Consider the following 17,905-nt stretch of genomic DNA (forward strand, 5'->3'; position numbering starts at 1 on the left):
AAAATAATTTTAATATTCACAATTATTTAATGTTGAGTTTGGCCTCTAGGTGTTGAAAATCTTGGTGTAAGCTTGAGTTGGTCAAAATCTATACTACTTGAGAGAGATTTGCTGTCAATTGACTTATTCAAAACATCTTTTGCTGTTTCTATTGAATCAGGATTCACTCTCTTCAATAGATATTTACTTCTTTCTAAAAGAGTTCTCTGAAGTTGTTTCTTTTCGGCCAATTCTTGCTTTCCCTTTTCAATCATTTCAACCTTCTTGTTCTTTTCCTCAATAACAGCTAATGCTTGGAGCTTTTTGAATTCTTCAACCCTCTTTGTTCTTTCAATTACTTCTGCCTTGTCCATATCTTTTAATCTTTGTTCTTCAGCCTTTCTTTGAGATTCTCTTCTAGCTTTCTCCAAAAGTTCCTTTCTAATTTGCTCTTCTTTTTGTTGTCTTGTTAAAATCTTTTCAACTTTCTTTTCAGTTTCTTCCTTATTCTTTTGAATAACTTCTAGTCTGTGGAATTCTCTGTTTTGTTCTTCTATTTTCTTTCTTTGGGTGAGCGTATTCTTTTCATTCTCAAATTTCTTTAATTGGTCTTCTGTCATCATGATTTTTTCATTTATCTTATTCAGCTTTTCTTGTTCATTCAATTGTCCTCTTTGTTGTGCTTCTTTAACCTTTTTTTCTTTGCTCATAGCCCTTTGTTTAGTTTGGAGGAGAATTTTGCTCTTTTGGGTCTCAAATTCTTTCATTCTCTTTTCAAATTGTTCTTGTCTTTCAAGGAGAGATTGCTCTTTCAGTTTTTGATTCTGCTCATCTCTCATTTGGGTTTGTTTAATCTTATCATCCTTCTTTAACTTTAGCATATCAGTTTTACTCTTGGCATCCCTTAACCTAGCTTCAACTTGTTGTTGTCTTTTTTCATCTTTTTGATCAACAGATCTTTGCTTTTCAAGTTCTATTAATTTTCTTTCATTTCGTAATCTTTCCAATTCTTGTTGTCTTTCTAGTATGCTTTGATCTCTCTTTCTGTTAGCTTCCATTTGTCTTTCCACTCTTTTTTGTCTTTCCTTTTCAATTCTTTCTTCTCTTTCTTTGAGTCTATTTTCTCTTTCTGCCAGTTTACGTTTTGAATCTATTTCATATTGTACTAAATGTTCAATATAGGTTCTGTTATGTTTGAATTGACTCTCTACCTTATTTTGTTCTTCTATCAGAACTCTGTAAGAGTCTTCCATCCTTTCTTCTTCAAAATCAAATACACCTGAAATATCTTCATCCTCTATAATGATCTTTTGTCTTTCTTCCCTGACCATCATGAGTTTTTCTTTTCTTCTGGTTTCATAGTGGGCCCATCTCATTTTACCAACCTCTTCAGAGACACCTTTGGTGAATTCTGATTCTGGTTTTTTCAAGAGTTCTAATGGGGTTATTCCTGTTCTCAAACATGCTTCAATACTTCTAGGAGATGTTAATAAAATTGGTTCTTTTGATTCCTCATCAAAACTTTCCAAACTTATTACAGTCTTCCCATTATAACTCATTCCCATAGATTCTAGGGTTCTTTTCACTTCCAAAAAATCAGACATGCTTGCAAATGCTCCAGTTGCACCCTTAGTTGGAGGAGTAAACATTTTTGAAATTCTTTCTCTTGATTGAGATCTTCTTTTCGAATTCATTGCTCCAGGTCCTGTAGAAAGAGGATGTTTAGGAGAGAGAAGATTCAAGGACTGTCTTGTTGGAGTTTTTGGAGTTTTCTTTGGTTCATCAAATGTTGGACTGGCAGTAAAGTTTCTTTCAATTCTTTCCTTTTTGTCGATAATTGGCTTGTCTGTGGAGTGAATTGGTTTAGATTTTTTAATCTCTTGACTATGGGAAACAGATGGTTGATTGATAGGATATTTTTCGTATCTTTGAATAGGTGTTGAAGCTTTTGGTGATCGATTAGGAGGAAGTGAAAGCTTTGGGACAAATGAAGGAACCTTATATTGAGAGTTACCAAATGATGGACTCTCCCTTCTAATACTGTTTGTTGTTTGGGGGTGTGTTCGAGAAGGTGATGGCAGTCCCACCTTAATCAATGTTTTCGGTTTTTGTATTGCTAGTTTATCATGATAAAAATCCGAGCTGGAGTTTGCTCTAGGAGTAGATACATCATCAGCACTGAAATCATTACAATCATCCTCATAACTAGAAGTTTGATATTCTTCTTCTGTCTTTGATGATTCCTTAGTAGAGTTTTCCTCAAAAGATGATGATTGTTGATACTCCATAGTTGAATCCTCAGTTTCTTCTAGCATTGTTGCTGGTTCTTCTTGCTCACTATAATTATTGATTTCATGTTGAGGCTGAGAGTCTTCCGATGGTTCTTCACCATGGAAAGTCTTTGGCTCAGGTTGTTCCATTTTCAATTTTTTTAAATCTTCAGTTGGTTTTTTGGAGCGGATTCAAGTTTTACAATTCAGAGAAGGTCAAAAGGAAGATAAAAAACGAACCACAAATGTTTTCTTTTTTTTTAAAATTTTTTTCTAACGGGTGACCACTTTGATGCCACATCAACTACTGATGATTAACACTGTGAATGGTTGCTACTGACGATTGCGAAATGAATCACAAAGCAGATATTTGGCTGATCTTTCTTTAATGCACTCTGTGTATTAAGGCCATTTTTGAACACTTAACAGCCCATGCTCTTGGAAAGCTAGGTTTGAGGTGCATCTTCTTTTTAAGGTTTGTACTGGCAGGTTGAGTAGTAGCACTATGATACCTGTTGAAAAGAGATAATAAAGGGATAAAGCAACAAAATCTTAAATTTCTTTTAAGAAAGTGAAATTCAACTTCTAATCAAGGAAAGTTGACTTTATTTTAATTGAACTTCAAATTATCTTTCTTCAATTCAGGCTTATTTTGATTATTCTTCAAGTATGGTTGCACTGAAATCTGTTCAATATTGGAAAAAAGTAGATTTTAGTGCAAGATTTTTTCCTAGACTTTTTACTTGAAGAATTTTCATCCAGAGTTAGAGCTGGATTTTGAGCTGCATAAATGCTACAAAATACTGTTAACTATTAAAGAAAGAAATCGCCTTGCTTTGATGCAATATTAAGACCGTTTTTGAACATTGTGGCTTGCATTCCTTATCGTCTATGCATTCTTTCATCAAGTGCATTACAGTTATTAAACAATACACTCATCACCAACGGTCGTGATTCTGAATTAGAGAAGTGGTTCTTCTTTTTAAAGTTTGAGCGTTGAATGACAGGGCATGTTTTGGTCAGATTACGATTTTATTACATTTCATTCCCTTGTGTTACTTGCTGATCTTTTATGTGTAGCGAAAGAGATAATCAAATTTACATAGTAATCAAAAGAAAAAAGAGTGCCTATTCATTTGGCCTTTATTAGCTCAGCCATTTAGTTGAAAAGCTTTTAAATTAGTGGTTCATGATTTGAGGAGGAACGCAAACAGAACGATAGGAGCATCGTGCCTCAAACTTTTTCATTTACTTTTTAATAAGATAAACCTACCAAAATAATTCTATTACACCCGCGTCTGTACATTCCATTGGCGGGAAGTCTTCTATTGAACACAATTATCAGCTGCTATAAAAAATGAATGAAAACAAAATTTCCCTCCCACACATACAATTTTCATTCCCTGAGCTCTCATCATCGATAGCTCCATCTGTTTCTGAAGTATCACTAACAGAAATCCAAAAGAATGCTCAGGTATGTAATTTTTAAAATCGTTTTGTATTAAGAATTGTATTATAAATCATACATGATTAAAATATAGAAAAAAGGACAATTATTGGAGAGGTATCTAGTGGATGAAAATTTAGGAGAAGTCGAACGAGCTGTTCTTCTTCTTTCATCAGGTACTTCTGTACAAAAATGTTCCGTACTCGAAAATCTTCCCTCTCTTTTTCAAAGACAACAACAAGCTGTTTCGCGAATAATACTTCTCTTTTCTGTAGGTTTTTAGTTGCGATTATTGCTTAATGTTTGTAATAGGATAAAATCAACAAAGAGGATGAGGATACACAAATTATGATTGGAGATTATCTTGTTCCTTGCTTTCCTTTGATGTCTGGAGAAAATTTGAAAGAGCTGTTCCCTCTTCTCCAATCAATGATTAATAACGCTAAGGATCATGTATCTTCTGTTTTTCAAGATGTTTTAATTCTTGCAGTAGAACATATCCCTATTGGGTTATTGGAAAATGAAATCATACCTTTTGCTATTCAGAAGGGTAGTCTCTCGGAGTCTGAACAGAATAGATGTTTTTGTGTCAGATTGTTTGGAGCCTTGTCCAAGAGGTTTACATTCCAAACAATTAAGGATCATTATCTCCAAAAAATCATTGATTTATGTCAAGATACATCCTTCTCTGTGAGGAAAACAATGGCCATAGAGATTCTAAATATTTCTAAAGGGCTGGGGTAAGTTTATTTACATGCTTTTGTTATTTATTGTAATTTATTCCAGACCAGAGAAAACAAAACAATACTTGTTATTAGAACTTATTCAATTAGTTAAGGACGAGACAAAATTAGTGAGACAAGCTGCTATAGAAACACTAACCAGCCTGTTAAGCTTTTTTGATGAAAAATATAGAATTGATTACCTTCAAAAGTTCTACATCAACTGGATTAAATCACCACCAAGTGACCTCTACAGAACATTGGTTGAGCGTTTTGGAGAAATTTTCTTCTACTTGTGTTTCAAAGATGAAGGTCATCTCTCTTATCTTATTCAGTTCTTTGTGAACGCTTCAAAAGATAACTCACAAGAAATACGAGAATTTTGTGCATTCAACTTTCCTGCTGTTGTGAAATGTGTAGGGTCCAAAAGATACGAGAAACAGCTTCATAACTGTTTGGTAGTGTTATGTGAGGATCCTTCGTCTCAAGTTAGAATAAGGATTGCCTCTGGATTTCATGAAATTTTAAAGTTGTTAGCAGAGGATGGAACAGCAAAAGTACTGAAGAATTTATTCTTCTCTTTGCTTTCTGTAAGTAATCTTAAAATGGAAATGTTGTAACCTTAAAAGGATGTGAACAATGAGGTCAAGGACAAGATTGTACAAAACCTTACAACTATTTTAACATGCTTCAAGACTGCTCTTGCTAAAACATCAGAACCATTTTTTGGTTTAGTAATCACTCACATCAACAAGTATCATAGTGGTGTTCAAAACAACTGGAGAAGATTGGAAAACTACTTTTCTCACTTCCAACACTTCCACAAATACTTTTCTAAGGAACAAATCATTGAGACATTTATTCCAATTTTGAGGAAACAAATATTTGAAGGAGTTGCCATTCCAGTTAAACTTCAAGCAGCTTTATCTCTTGTTATTTTGACAAGAGGATTACATAACTTGAGCAGACAAAAGGACATTTTCAACTCATTGATTAAGGAGTTGGTAAACAGCAAATCATGGTGTAACAGAATGATGTTTTTCGATTTATGTCACCCTATTATGGAACATTTCAGTAGAAAATTCTCAAAAGAAATACTGTTTGAAAATGTTATGAAATTGGAAAAGGATAAAATTGCAAATGTTAGGAGAAGATTTTGTTTCATGCTCCCAGAGCTAAAACAAACTTTGACATTGCCAGATGATGTTATTTTATTAGCAAAAATTAAGGAAAAACTTTCGTATTTGAGTTTGGATAAGGATCGAGATGTTAAAGAAGCAGCTGTCTCGGCTAAAAACATTCTCTCAATGATTGAAACGGAAACAAACAGAGGTTTTAGACTTAATCTTCAAACACAAGATGATATCAATGATAAACGAAAGGAAAGAGAGGAACAAGAATGGCCAGATAAGGACTTCCTAATGACCTCACCTGTTCCAGTTATCAACTCAGCAAACAACTCCCCTCCTTCGACAACAAGTGGTCCAAGAAAAAGACCACCTGCAACAACAAGCAATTCCAAAACAAATTTGAATATTCCAACTACATCAACTACAAAAACCAAATCTCCTAGTCCTTCTCCAACACCTTCTAATCCTGTCAAACCAACAACTAACAAGACTGTTTCCACAGTAACAATTCCAACAACCACAACACCAAAACCAACGTAAGTTTTCAAATATTCAATTTTACTTATTAATGAACAGAGTTACAAAACCTCTCCTGAAAGACTCCTCAAAACCCAAAAGCAAATCATCCCCAACACTCGCAACATTGGGCTCATTGTCTTCAGTAAGAACTACCTCCTCTCAATCCAAGCACCAATAAATATCCAATTAAGAACTAATCCAACAAATCACAAAACCTTCACAAAAAAATGCCAGCACAAGAAAAGAAGAAAGTATCCGTCATCCAACAAGCACTTACCAGTGATCGGAAAATAAAGATTGATGATCAGGTAGGACAAAAAAGAATGGACATGTTGAAGCAACATTTGAATCCAGTGCTAACAACACCAACTCCACAACAGAAAAAAGAAGCAAAAGATACCAAACCACCAACTGTTGCTCCAACAAAATCTTCTGAAAAAGTTGCTGTCAAACCATCCGAAACATTTCCTTTCAATGAATTTTCAAAATTTATTTCACCATTCACCCCAAAGGAGGAAAAATCATACTTAAGAGTGATTCAAGCAATGAAAGACAGACCCGACCTCTTTGCTGCACCTGATTTGGACATGCCAAGAATTGAACAAATGGATTATAATTATGAGAGAGTAGGTTTAAATATAATATATAATTTAAATAGTTTATCATGAAAATGCAAATTCAAATGGGTGAATATTTTAGTTGAAATATCTAGTATTGGAAAAGAGATGTTTTTCAATTGAGACATTGGAACACGATACTGCATCATTTTTTGCTGGAGTCTTTGCTGCTGCATATTTTGATCAAGCCTTATCAACCAAAATTATGCTCCAGGTAATTATCAATGTTAATTAAATTACTGACTCGGAATAGTTTAGTTTTTGGGGAGGTACTTTATTAAGTCTTGGTACTCAAAGACATAGAAAATATTTGGAAAAAATTGACAACTTAGAATTGATGGGAAGTTAGTATGTTTTATTTCGAGTGTTTGTAATTTTCTAATAATTTTAGTGCTATTACTGAGCTTGCACACGGATCTAATGTTAAAGGAATTCAAACAACAGCTACTTATTGTAAAGAAACTGATACATTTGAAATTAACACTCCAAATAGAGAATCATGCAAATTTTGGATTGGAAACTCTAGACATTGTCATATGTGTTTAGTATTTGCTCAACTTTATGTTGGTAATGAAAATCATGGTGTTCATTGCCTTGTAGTTCCTGTTAGAAATCCAAGCACTAATGAAATTTATGATGGTGTAACCATTGGTGATTGTACTGTTAAGGAGGGTTTGAATAATCTCGATAACGGATTCCTTATGTTTAACAAAGTTCATGTCCCAAGAGAAAACTTGTTAAACAAGTATGGTGATGTTACACCAGAAGGTTTATATGTTAGTGAAATCAAGTCAGCCAACCAAAGATTTGGATCAATGATGTCAACTTTAACAATGGGAAGAACAACCATTTGCGTCAACTCTGCCCAAGTCCTTTCCAAAGTTTTATGTAGGTATTAGGTATTACTTTTTTATTAACCCATTTTCAGTTTTAACTTTAGGATTTTCATTTGAAAGAAGACAATTCGGTATCCCTAATCAATCAGAATATCCAGTAATTAATTTTCAATCACAAAAAACTGTATTATATCCAATGTTGGCCAAATTCTTTGCATTTAGATTTGCCTCCAATCAAGTATTCCACTTGTACGTGAATCGTACTCCTGAAACAACTCAAAAGCTTCACATAATGAGCGCTGGTTATAAGGCATATCTGACTGATTCCACTCAAACATGTATTGTCAAGTTGAGAGAAAAGTGTGGTGGCTTGGGCTATTCAAATCTTAATAGAATTGGACAAGCTATTTGTAATCACGATATTTACAAGACTTTTGAAGGTGATAATACTGTTCTATTGGTAAGTTTTCAATATATTCTTTTATTTTAACATTATAAATAGCAAGAAGTATCCAAATATCTCCTTGGTAATTATAACAAGGTAATGGGCGAGAAATACTCAAGCGTTTTCTCCTCAGTTGGTTATTACTTATTAGACTCCTTGAATGATAATGTAAAATCAAGACAATTGAAAAACTCAACCAATTTGCTTGATCCAAACTTTTACTTGTCATTATTCGACGTCAAACTTGAAAAGCAAGTTCAATCTGCTGCTCTCAGATTTAGAAATATTCTAAATGAACTCAATCTTTCCACTAAAGATAATATTCCAAAGGAGCAAAAGAAGGCACTCAATCATTTCAATGCCTGGAATATGGTACAAAATCAATTGTTGGATGCAGCAACAGCCTACATTGAAAATGAACTTTTAGCATTATTCCACAGCAAAGTTGAGGAATGCAAGAATCCAACAATCAAGAAGGTTTTAACCAAACAACTCAATTTATTCGTTGTTGATTTATTGGAAAAGAATATGACATACTTTTTAACTCATCAATTAATTACACCAGAAGTTGGAAAACAATTGGTCAAGGAGAAATCCAAGCTTATTGACTCAATTGATTATGTTGAACTTTTGAATATTGTTAAGGCAGTTATCGATCAAGACTCAATCCCTGTCCCAATTTGTAATAATGAAGGATTAGTCAGTGGTAAAGTATCATCTGATCCATCTCCAATCTACTCTTCCATGCTCAAGGCTGCTCTCTCCAATAAGCAATTATTTGGTAATGCTTCTGCTGAAAAACTTGGTCTTTAAAGAATTTTCCCAAAGCAAATAGATTTTACAAACATTAACTCGAAAATATTTATTAATATAAAAACTCATAAGAAAGATAAAGCTTTCCTTTAACTTTTTCAATTTCCTTTGGCTTCTTTTGGATTAGCAGATTTGGTTTGAGTGGATATGAAACCTCTGTACCATCAACAATGTCCTTCATATTTACAGACACTAATCCCATATAATTATCTTTTGAAATAGATTCCTTATCGTACATATGGAATGCCAAAACTCTTGTGTCAGCTTTAATATCTCCAATCAATTTTCTAATAGATTTGATTAATTAAATAACAAAAAATAACAAACATACATCATGAAACTTTGATTCCACACAGGATTCAAACATTTCTTAATTGGATCTGTAATAAATAAACTTGTTTTCTTCTTATTGACTTCTTTCTTTCCATCATCAAATTTGGCTACAACATATGGATCAGAACTATATTGTGATTAGTAATTTGATTATTTGAAATACTTACTGTTTGTCATTATTGTGAGCAGGTAGATCTACTGCCTTAATAATCTTGACCATTAAATGCTTTGGTGGTTCAGGAAGCAAACAATTAAAGTCTTGCATATTTACCTTGCATAATGCTTGTGAATTAATCATTCTCGTACCAACATCCTTCATAACAGACAATACTGACAAGACATCTCCAACCTTTGCCCATCCACATTTGGAAGGATCAATTACTACTCTAAACTTTTCACCTCCAACAATTTGATCAAAATATTTCAAAACAATTATTTCACCAGGTGGAGGAACTGCAGTCAACTCAAAATTAATAACAATACCAAGCATTTGTGTTTGAATATCATAATCCTTATAACTAACTTCAAATCTAGAATTTTCACCTGCATAAGTAAATCTCTTTTGACTTGTAATAATTTCAACACAAAGCGGATTACCATATCTACAATTTTGTTCAGTCAATTCAATTGCACTATTGACTGTCAAAACCTGAAGCTTTGGTTTGTATTGAATCTTTGATGCTTCAACTGCCATAACAGAAGTGACAATATCCTTATAGATATCATCAACAAATGGTGTAGAAACTGTTTCTTTTGGTGCTAAAACTCTGGCAGCAGGTCTCAAACGAATATAATCAGATAACATTTCCTTTCTGATCTTTTCAATCCAGTTGGTTTCTCTGTTAAAATCTGCTCTCAATGGCACTACTTTCCACAAATCTGATTTGATATCTACCTTCTCCAATTTAATCATGAGCATATCAGTTTCGAATGATGGTTTAATCACTGTTTTGTCCTTAATCTTTTTGAGAGCTTCCTGTTGATCATTCAAACTCAAATCTTGAACAGTGACAGCAAATAAATCTTGATTCTTCTCCTCATCGTAAACAATAAAACGATGAGTTTCATCAACAATGGAATTAATAAATCCTTGAGAAAGTGTTCTTGGTCTAGTTTCATCCTCAAAATCACAATCATAATATGGTTTTGGTTCACCTCTGATAGTTGTTTCAGGTAATCTCAATGAAATTTTGATGAACAATGTCTTGAGAGATGGGAAATTAGCAACCTGATCCTTCAACGCAAGTTCAAAGGCAGTATTATACTTATTTTTTGCCTGTTTGGCAGTTTCATGGTATACATGATAGCCATACTTATCAAAATAACATAAATCCATTGTAATGAATGGTTTCTTTGAGAGTTTACGTGTGAATCCTTCATCTTCATCATCGTCATCATTCTCCACAAGATATGGAGCCAATCTTTTACCTAATCTCAATTTAACATGCAATGGTTTTTGAGTAGAAAATTCAACTGTTGTACTCATATTAGCAGAGGCATTGGAAAGGAGTGGACAAGTATCAACAGTATCAATTAGAGGAGAGACAACTGGCATATGTCTGACAGCATACTTGTAAGCACCCAAGTGACCAGACTGATCAGTGTACTGATCCATGTTATAGAGCTCCCATCTATGAGGACCATTATTCACTCTTGGCAATCTCTTTAAAACACCCCAAATCAAACAGCATTCAGTACCTGGAGAAGCAAAAAGAGAAGAAACAAGTTCCTTCTTTTCATTGTAAACTTTCATAACACTATCTCTAACTCTGATGAAATTAGTTTCAGAATTACCTTGGAAAACTGAAACGAATAAAATCTTATCAATTCCATCAGGAACATGATTCAAATCAACAGAGAATGTACAATCAGATTTTGAATGAGTCTTTCCAACAATGACTGGTTTTTCACATGCTGGATTGAAAATAGGTTCTCCAATATGATTCATTACATAATTACCCTTATCCAAACAAGCTGCTTTTGAACTAATACTAAACTTTTTACCAACCAAAGTATGTGAAATTTCAAAGTAAAAGTATTTAACTCCACTATTATGATGAGTTCCTTCCAAAACAACTGAATTATTCTTCTTTAATTCAAAGTATTTGTATGGTGAATGAACTAAATCATCATTTTGAGTTGGGAAAACATCTAAATTCAATTAAAAATATCAATTAATGAATCATTTGAATAATTGGAGAACATACTTTTAGGAATTTGATCATGAATCAATCCTGTTTTGTAACATTCCATAATTGAACTTGTTTGATTTCCCAAATTCAATCCCAAAGGAGTAAATTGACAAGTTTGTGAAGTGCTATCCATCCACAACATACTTGATAAGTAAATAACACGATTATTCTTAAATTTTGTAAGAGTGTTATATGAAAATGTGAATTTGCAATCTGATTTGAATTCTGTCTTGACATTCTTAGGTACATTATCACCATAAACATATTTTCCCCATTCAACAATTAAATTTGATTGAGGGCTGATAGCTTTACTCAAATCACCTTCAACAAAAAAGATAAAACACTTTGCTTTACCTCTATATGTCTTTAGTGGATCGGATAAAGTTGCTCCAATATCAAATTCTTCATCATCCATTGCTTGTTGTTTAAAAACTTCCATTTCATGAGCCACATCTAATTTACTTGCATTGAATGCTTCAATATAATTCATTCCTTTCAATGATTGTTTATGAAAGTCTTTGAGAAATAGTTTAAATGGAACATCAAGTAATTCTTTTGGATTTGTAAATAATTGAGAGAGTGTTGGTTTGATGAGAAAGGATTGACTATATTCTCCATCATTTTCTGTATGATTAGATGATTTCAATGATATGGTTTTGTGATAATTTGATAATTGATAAAGAGGTCCACTATGATCATCAAATATAACTATTCAATTTTGAGAGTTTAGAATAAATATTTAGTTAGTCACACCATTCAACAGTTTAGAATGTGGTTGATTTTGTTGATATTTCATACAATATATAGTAATAATAATATTATTTAATCATGTTGATGATGAAATGTTGTTTTTTGTAGACAGGTGATGAAATATTTGAATGTTTGTTCGTTAAAATTTCAATTATTATGATGCAAGCACATTAAACAACATACCATCTGTTACAAAACCCAATTCATTCAATTGGATACATCCAAATCTAACATGTTCATTCTTTGGTGTGTTATTCTTACTGAAGGTAAATTGAATTTCCAAAGCATCATTAGGAGGGAGAGCAACTGATGATGAATTGCTATCACCGAGGTGAGACATTTTATTTGGGAATTTTGTTTGTACTGAAACAGAGCTGCAGGTAAGGATTGATTGCTGACATGATGCAGTGAATCATTCTTCAGTGATGAAGAATATTTGTCCTTCTTTGCCTATTCGATACACGTAATAAATGAAGTAAGGAACAAGCAGTGATTGCTAATCGTTGAAGTTCTCTCCAGAGCAGTGCAGTGCACATGGGTGAGTATTATCATGCTAAATAGTAGTAATCAATCAATTATTTACTTTTAATTGATTTTTCACAGACAGCCATTGCTTCATGAAGGGTTTTAAATGTTGGAAAACCACATGCCAATGCATGGAGAGCGTAGGACCACTGAACGGAGGCATCTCTCACCTCCATTGCATTGTATTCCTTCTCCATCTTGTTGAAAAACTTTTCAATCTGAACATAACAAACAATAGACTCGATAACATGAAGGGAAATAGCAATGTACCAAATCCAGACCAAATAGATCTGCTGGCTAGCCAATACGGAGAAGAGAGAAGGTAATATTGGGAATTGATTCAAGTCGTGATGAAAGGCAACAATCGTATGAAAAATCATTCCAAACACCAAGAGTAAACACAATGGAATTTGACCAAAATTAAATTGTAAGGTTACTGATGGTTGTATCGATGCGGATGATGAAGATGTTATAACATCTGGAGTGTTCGATTTGTTCATTGTTGTGGATGAAGAAGTTGATGGTTTAATCTTCTTCTCATCACTCACGTCTTCAAATCTAACCATTTTTTTATTTTAAAATATTTTTTTAAATCTAAAATTGTAACGGTAACTCAATTTTGGTGGTAATTCGAAATTAAAGATAGAATTATTTATTCATGTAGGTGTTGACTTGTTCTGTGATGGAATTCAAATCTAAGCCTAATAGGGTGGCAATTTTCTGACCGATATCAGTATTTTCTTGATTTCCATTGAAGAGAGTTGAAGAAGGTCCATAACTGTAAACATTCACATCGACTGCAGTGTGACCACGAGTGGTAAATCCAATTCTAGCTCTTCTATTAATGACTTCATCAATGGCAAATAAGAATGGTGTTCTAATTGTTTGCATAATGTTAAATTCATCCATTGTAAGATCTGGAATACCATATGTATTCAAAATTGAGGCAACTTGAGCAAAGTCAGTAGTGTTAGTAATTTTAGAGGCAATATATTCAGTTGACTTGGTAACTGCTCTAATCTTTTCAGTGTAGAAAATATATTGGTTAACATAATCGACATCTCTATTAATTGTTACACCTCCAGTTTCATGATCAGCAGTTGAAACAACTAAGGTATCTGGATTTTCCTTAATATAATCCATTACATATTGGAATGCTTCATTATATTCGGTAACTTCTTGCCACTGACAGGAAATATCATTGGCATGGGCACTTTATGAATTATTAGTAAATATTGAGAGTTGAATAACATACCAATGGTCAATTCTTGATCCTTCGACCATGAGGAAGAAACCACGATTCTTTTCAGTGCTTTCCTTTGTAATAAGTTGGAGTGCCTTCTTGGTCATTTCTGTAAGAGTTGGTTCCTTTTCAATTTCTTCATCATCTCTATCAATATTACTATTAATTTCCAACTTTTAATGAGAAAAGAAATCATTAAATAACACATACTATTTCATTTCTTCCAAAGCAAATAATCCAAGAATTGGTAATTTTTCAATCTTGCTCAATTCATTTCTATTTTCAACATATTGATATCCAAGATCTTTGGCTGTCTATGAAAATTATTAAATTATTTAAAGATTTTTGAAAACTCACAGAAATGACGTCTGTTGAATCTTTTCTTTGACTTCCATCTGATTCCTTTGGTAAAAAGTATGCTCTGCCACCTCCCATCAATAAATCAACACCATATTTCTTAGTAGAGGTTCCAAAAATGTCAGATAACTGTTTAATTTGTTGGAAGGCAATGGTATCTTGTTTGTTTCTATGATCAACGTGTGCAGAAAATGCAGCTGGAGTAGCATCTGTCACAGGATTAGTAGCTACAAGTCCAGTAACCATTCCCTTCTTAATAGCAGCTTCCAACAATGTTCCACATCTAATTCCAATTCAATTCCAATTGATCAAATCAATAAACTTACGGTTTCTTATTCTTATCAACTCCAATTGCATTATTGTAGGTCTTTTGTGCACATGAGAATGCAGTTGCTCCAGCAGCACTATTCAATCATTTCAATAAGAAGAAGATTCAATAAATATCCACAGAATTTTTCCACAATACACACATGAGCATTAGTAGGTCTATACTTACCTATCAGTGACATCAGAGGAGGATGAGTAAGTTTTTGAAGACCCAACCAAATACTTGTCCAATGCAAGTGTTGTGATTTTAGATGCTGAATTCTTCATCATGTATCGAGCAAAACTTTGGGCAGCAGGACCGAAACCATCTGATAGTAGAATAAATTAATAGTATTGTGATGGATAATGAAAAAGTAGTTAGTACTAACCTCCAATCATGACTATCAGATAAATAGATAGTATTATTATAATTATTATTGAAAATGATCATTAAACAGTTCAATCACAATGAATTATCATTATTCACAAACTTACAAATAATATTCCTTGGTTTTTGAGTAGTGTCAACAGATGATCCCGATTTAAATTGTAGACCAATAAGAACAATATTCAAACTATTTGTATCAATTAACAATTAATGGATCAATTAGAGAATATAATGATTGTGGATAATACATACATTATGGACAAGACAAGAATTGTGACAGAACCAATCAACCAATAGATGAGGAAACTTCTCTTTGGTGAGGAGGTCATGCCAGAATTCGATCCATCTCTGTGATGATGGTCACTGTGATCTAACTCGTCACTGTACATTTTTTTTCTAATTATGTGAAATTAGAGGTCGACACCTCAAAATAAAGATTTTGTGAAGAGTTCACTATGAATTAACTTTTGTATTGTGTTCTTTGTGTGATTTGAAACTCTGATTTTGTGGTCTTATTAATCTGTTTATTTTACAAATAATTAAAACAAATTAAAAAGGGATTGTTTAAGGACGAGAGCATCCATATCCAGATAGATTTTCTTCAATGTGCATTTGGAGTTTCATTCTTTCATTTCTTCTAATAATTATAAAGAGCGCACATAACAATGGAATAAGAGTGGAACACAACACCCCACTCAAAACAGCAAATAAAATAGTTAAAGTATTACTGTTAACAAATGGCATGGCGTCAGCAAACTCCAAAGATGGAGTGAGTGTTATAATACAGGTATCATACTGGGGATTTTCTACAAGAATATAGCACCATATTGATCTAAGTTCATCATTGTTATAGTAACCAGAAGACACAAACACTTTAGAATAATGTTGGTTACTTGGAATAGTATCTGTTGCAAGATAAATTGGCAATCCATCTGTTAGTAATGTTGTGTCAGGAAAATTAACTTGTATCAATAGCCTGTATCCTCTTGGAATAAGTATTTTGAAAGCCTTTGATCCACCTTTAGATAAGTTAATCCTTTCAGCAGTGTTTCCTTCTAATAAGGCTGGAATCATTGAAGAGGAAATAGTAGGAATGTAGGCTGACTTGACTGCTATAAACATGTCATGATCGACATTGTATTCTTGATTGAATAGACATGTCAAGGAGGTTGTTTCATCATTAAATCGTGATTCAAGTTGGTGAATCTTTCCTTCTATAAGGAACATGCATGTAAGTGACTCAAACGACATCTCAATTAAGTTGTTGCTTATATCGAAATCATATTTCGCTCTATTGAATCCAATATCAATTGTTGCTTCTGTCAAATTCAGAGGTTGGTTGAATAATGAAACTTGGAATCTTGCTAAAATGTAATAGCCCTCTGGTATGTCGCTATATGATACATAGTATCTACCAACAGATATAAAGGGAGATAAGGTTGGCGCAACGTAAGCAGCCTTTGGGAAGGTATATAATACAGATTTGATATTGTTGGTACACATAAAAGAAATGCTTCTTGGGTAGTGTATCGAAACAGATCTATCAAACTTAACGTTTTGTACGTCTTTAAATACAAATACTCCAAATATGAAGGAGTCATAAAGATCAATAGTGGTTGTGAAACGAGTTCCTTTCTGTGAAAAAGTCCCAGGATATTTACATGAATTATCTTGTGCATTATAGAGAGCTATCCAATACGAATACGGATCCAAGTTGAAGAAGGTGGGAACATGTGACTCCACACCAATTTCCAAGCTTAAAGAATTCTGATTGAGATCGATCTGAGTCAAGTTTAATGAATAGAAAGCTATTTCACGGAAGGGTTTAGGGAGGATAGGAAGTGTACACTTTGATTTTAAGGAAATCTGATTCAGTGATATGTTTCCTTTCAGCATTGAATTGTCGGGAAGTGAAAAAAGGAGAGAAAACTTTAAACTATTAAAATCATATCTGACTGGCATCTCCCTACTTAAAGGATAAGATTTTTCCATATAGGTATCTTTAAATGTACAACTTGTTGCTTCTTGACCTGCAACAATAAGGCTTATTGAATAAATAACAAACTGTAGAAAGAGTAGTATGGAAAAACAACCTCCAGACTTCCCTTTAAGTGATGAAGAAGGAGTGAAGGCCATTTTTTTGTGGCGTAAACACCCAGCGCGTCATTCTCACAATTATTTTACAGCCTTTGTACAGGGATCTAAGGGGCGACTAACCAGGTTTGTGTTTTAAGAGTAAAAAGTAGCTTAATTGGCGAACGAAAAAATCTTCTATGAAATGGAATCCAAAATCCGTAAATCGAAATGATGAAAATTTAAAAGAATATTATGTTTGATAATAACTACATCAAAACACAGAATAATATTGTTATTTAAATTAATTATTAAATTGATGATGTAACAAATCTATTAAAATGATGCAAAGAGGCTTCTAAAACAAAATCTAAAAAAATGCAACCTGAGAAAAAGCGTCTGTGCTTTGAGGTGTCCCCGATGTGGACAATTATTTTTCTGTATCTTGTTTTAGCTGGTGTGTTTGGTGTTCTTGCGATCGGAGGCATATTTGGACCACCTGCTGTTGAAATTGTTGATGATAAACCATTGAATCTTGAACCATCAGTTTTTAAAGAAGTTTTAGATGGTGATAAACCACTTATTGGATTTTTTGATGATCTCTCTGTTTTTAATGATGAAGTGATTTTTACCATGACTTTCTATCCAAATGAAAGTTTAATTAATTCGATCGGATTTGAAGACATTTTGGAATTGGAAGTTACATTAACCGGAACAGATTCACAAGGAAAAAAACATGATCTTACACCAACAACAACAAAGATTCACAAGAGAGAATTAATTTGTCGTCAAGGCCAACAAACTTGTCAACCTGTTACTCTCTTCCAATTACCTTATGTTGCATATCCAAAATATGAAACAAGAATTTCCATCAAAAATCAAAAGAAGCAAGCTGAATTGGATTTCTTCGTTCCAAAATTATATTTCAGTTATATGAGTATGAATGATAGTTTTGTCAAA

General features: G+C 33.2%; 6 protein-coding genes across 6 annotated transcripts; 2 read left to right on the forward strand and 4 right to left on the reverse strand.

Moving 5' to 3' along the window:
* Positions 1-26: 26 nt before the first annotated feature.
* Positions 27-2,399, reverse strand: NAEGRDRAFT_58460 (uncharacterized protein; the record flags this gene model as incomplete). Its single annotated transcript, XM_002675594.1, has 1 exon — positions 27-2,399. One exon carries the CDS (start codon positions 2,397-2,399, stop codon positions 27-29), a length of 2,373 nt encoding a protein of 790 aa, XP_002675640.1.
* A 1,316-nt stretch (positions 2,400-3,715) lies between these two features.
* Positions 3,716-6,088, forward strand: NAEGRDRAFT_50227 (uncharacterized protein; the record flags this gene model as incomplete). The annotated part of the gene is made up of 3 exons (XM_002675509.1): positions 3,716-3,723; positions 4,483-4,975; positions 5,048-6,088. The coding sequence occupies 3 exons, from the start codon at positions 3,716-3,718 to the stop codon at positions 6,086-6,088; spliced, it is 1,542 nt and encodes a 513-aa protein (XP_002675555.1).
* Positions 6,089-6,294: 206 nt separating this feature from the next.
* Positions 6,295-8,878, forward strand: NAEGRDRAFT_58461 (Acyl-CoA dehydrogenase; the record flags this gene model as incomplete). The annotated part of the gene is made up of 6 exons (XM_002675510.1): positions 6,295-6,693; positions 6,767-6,898; positions 6,938-7,032; positions 7,076-7,572; positions 7,613-7,980; positions 8,023-8,878. The coding sequence occupies 6 exons, from the start codon at positions 6,295-6,297 to the stop codon at positions 8,776-8,778; spliced, it is 2,247 nt and encodes a 748-aa protein (XP_002675556.1). The 3' UTR covers positions 8,779-8,878.
* A 200-nt stretch (positions 8,879-9,078) lies between these two features.
* On the reverse strand, positions 9,079-12,393 carry NAEGRDRAFT_69292 (uncharacterized protein; the record flags this gene model as incomplete). The annotated part of the gene is made up of 4 exons (XM_002675595.1): positions 9,079-9,238; positions 9,279-11,262; positions 11,319-12,011; positions 12,237-12,393. 4 exons carry the CDS (start codon positions 12,391-12,393, stop codon positions 9,079-9,081), a joined length of 2,994 nt encoding a protein of 997 aa, XP_002675641.1.
* An 833-nt stretch (positions 12,394-13,226) lies between these two features.
* Positions 13,227-15,261, reverse strand: NAEGRDRAFT_69293 (uncharacterized protein; the record flags this gene model as incomplete). The annotated part of the gene is made up of 9 exons (XM_002675596.1): positions 13,227-13,791; positions 13,834-13,980; positions 14,032-14,135; positions 14,179-14,461; positions 14,505-14,582; positions 14,675-14,813; positions 14,874-14,885; positions 14,980-15,059; positions 15,125-15,261. The coding sequence occupies 9 exons, from the start codon at positions 15,259-15,261 to the stop codon at positions 13,227-13,229; spliced, it is 1,545 nt and encodes a 514-aa protein (XP_002675642.1).
* A 175-nt stretch (positions 15,262-15,436) lies between these two features.
* On the reverse strand, positions 15,437-17,008 carry NAEGRDRAFT_69294 (uncharacterized protein; the record flags this gene model as incomplete). The annotated part of the gene is made up of 1 exon (XM_002675597.1): positions 15,437-17,008. The coding sequence occupies one exon, from the start codon at positions 17,006-17,008 to the stop codon at positions 15,437-15,439; it is 1,572 nt and encodes a 523-aa protein (XP_002675643.1).
* Between the last annotated feature and the right edge of the window lie 897 nt (positions 17,009-17,905).

This window comes from Naegleria gruberi (assembly GCF_000004985.1).
Source record: "Naegleria gruberi genomic scaffold NAEGRscaffold_33, whole genome shotgun sequence".
NCBI lineage: Eukaryota > Heterolobosea > Eutetramitea > Acrasida > Naegleriidae > Naegleria > Naegleria gruberi.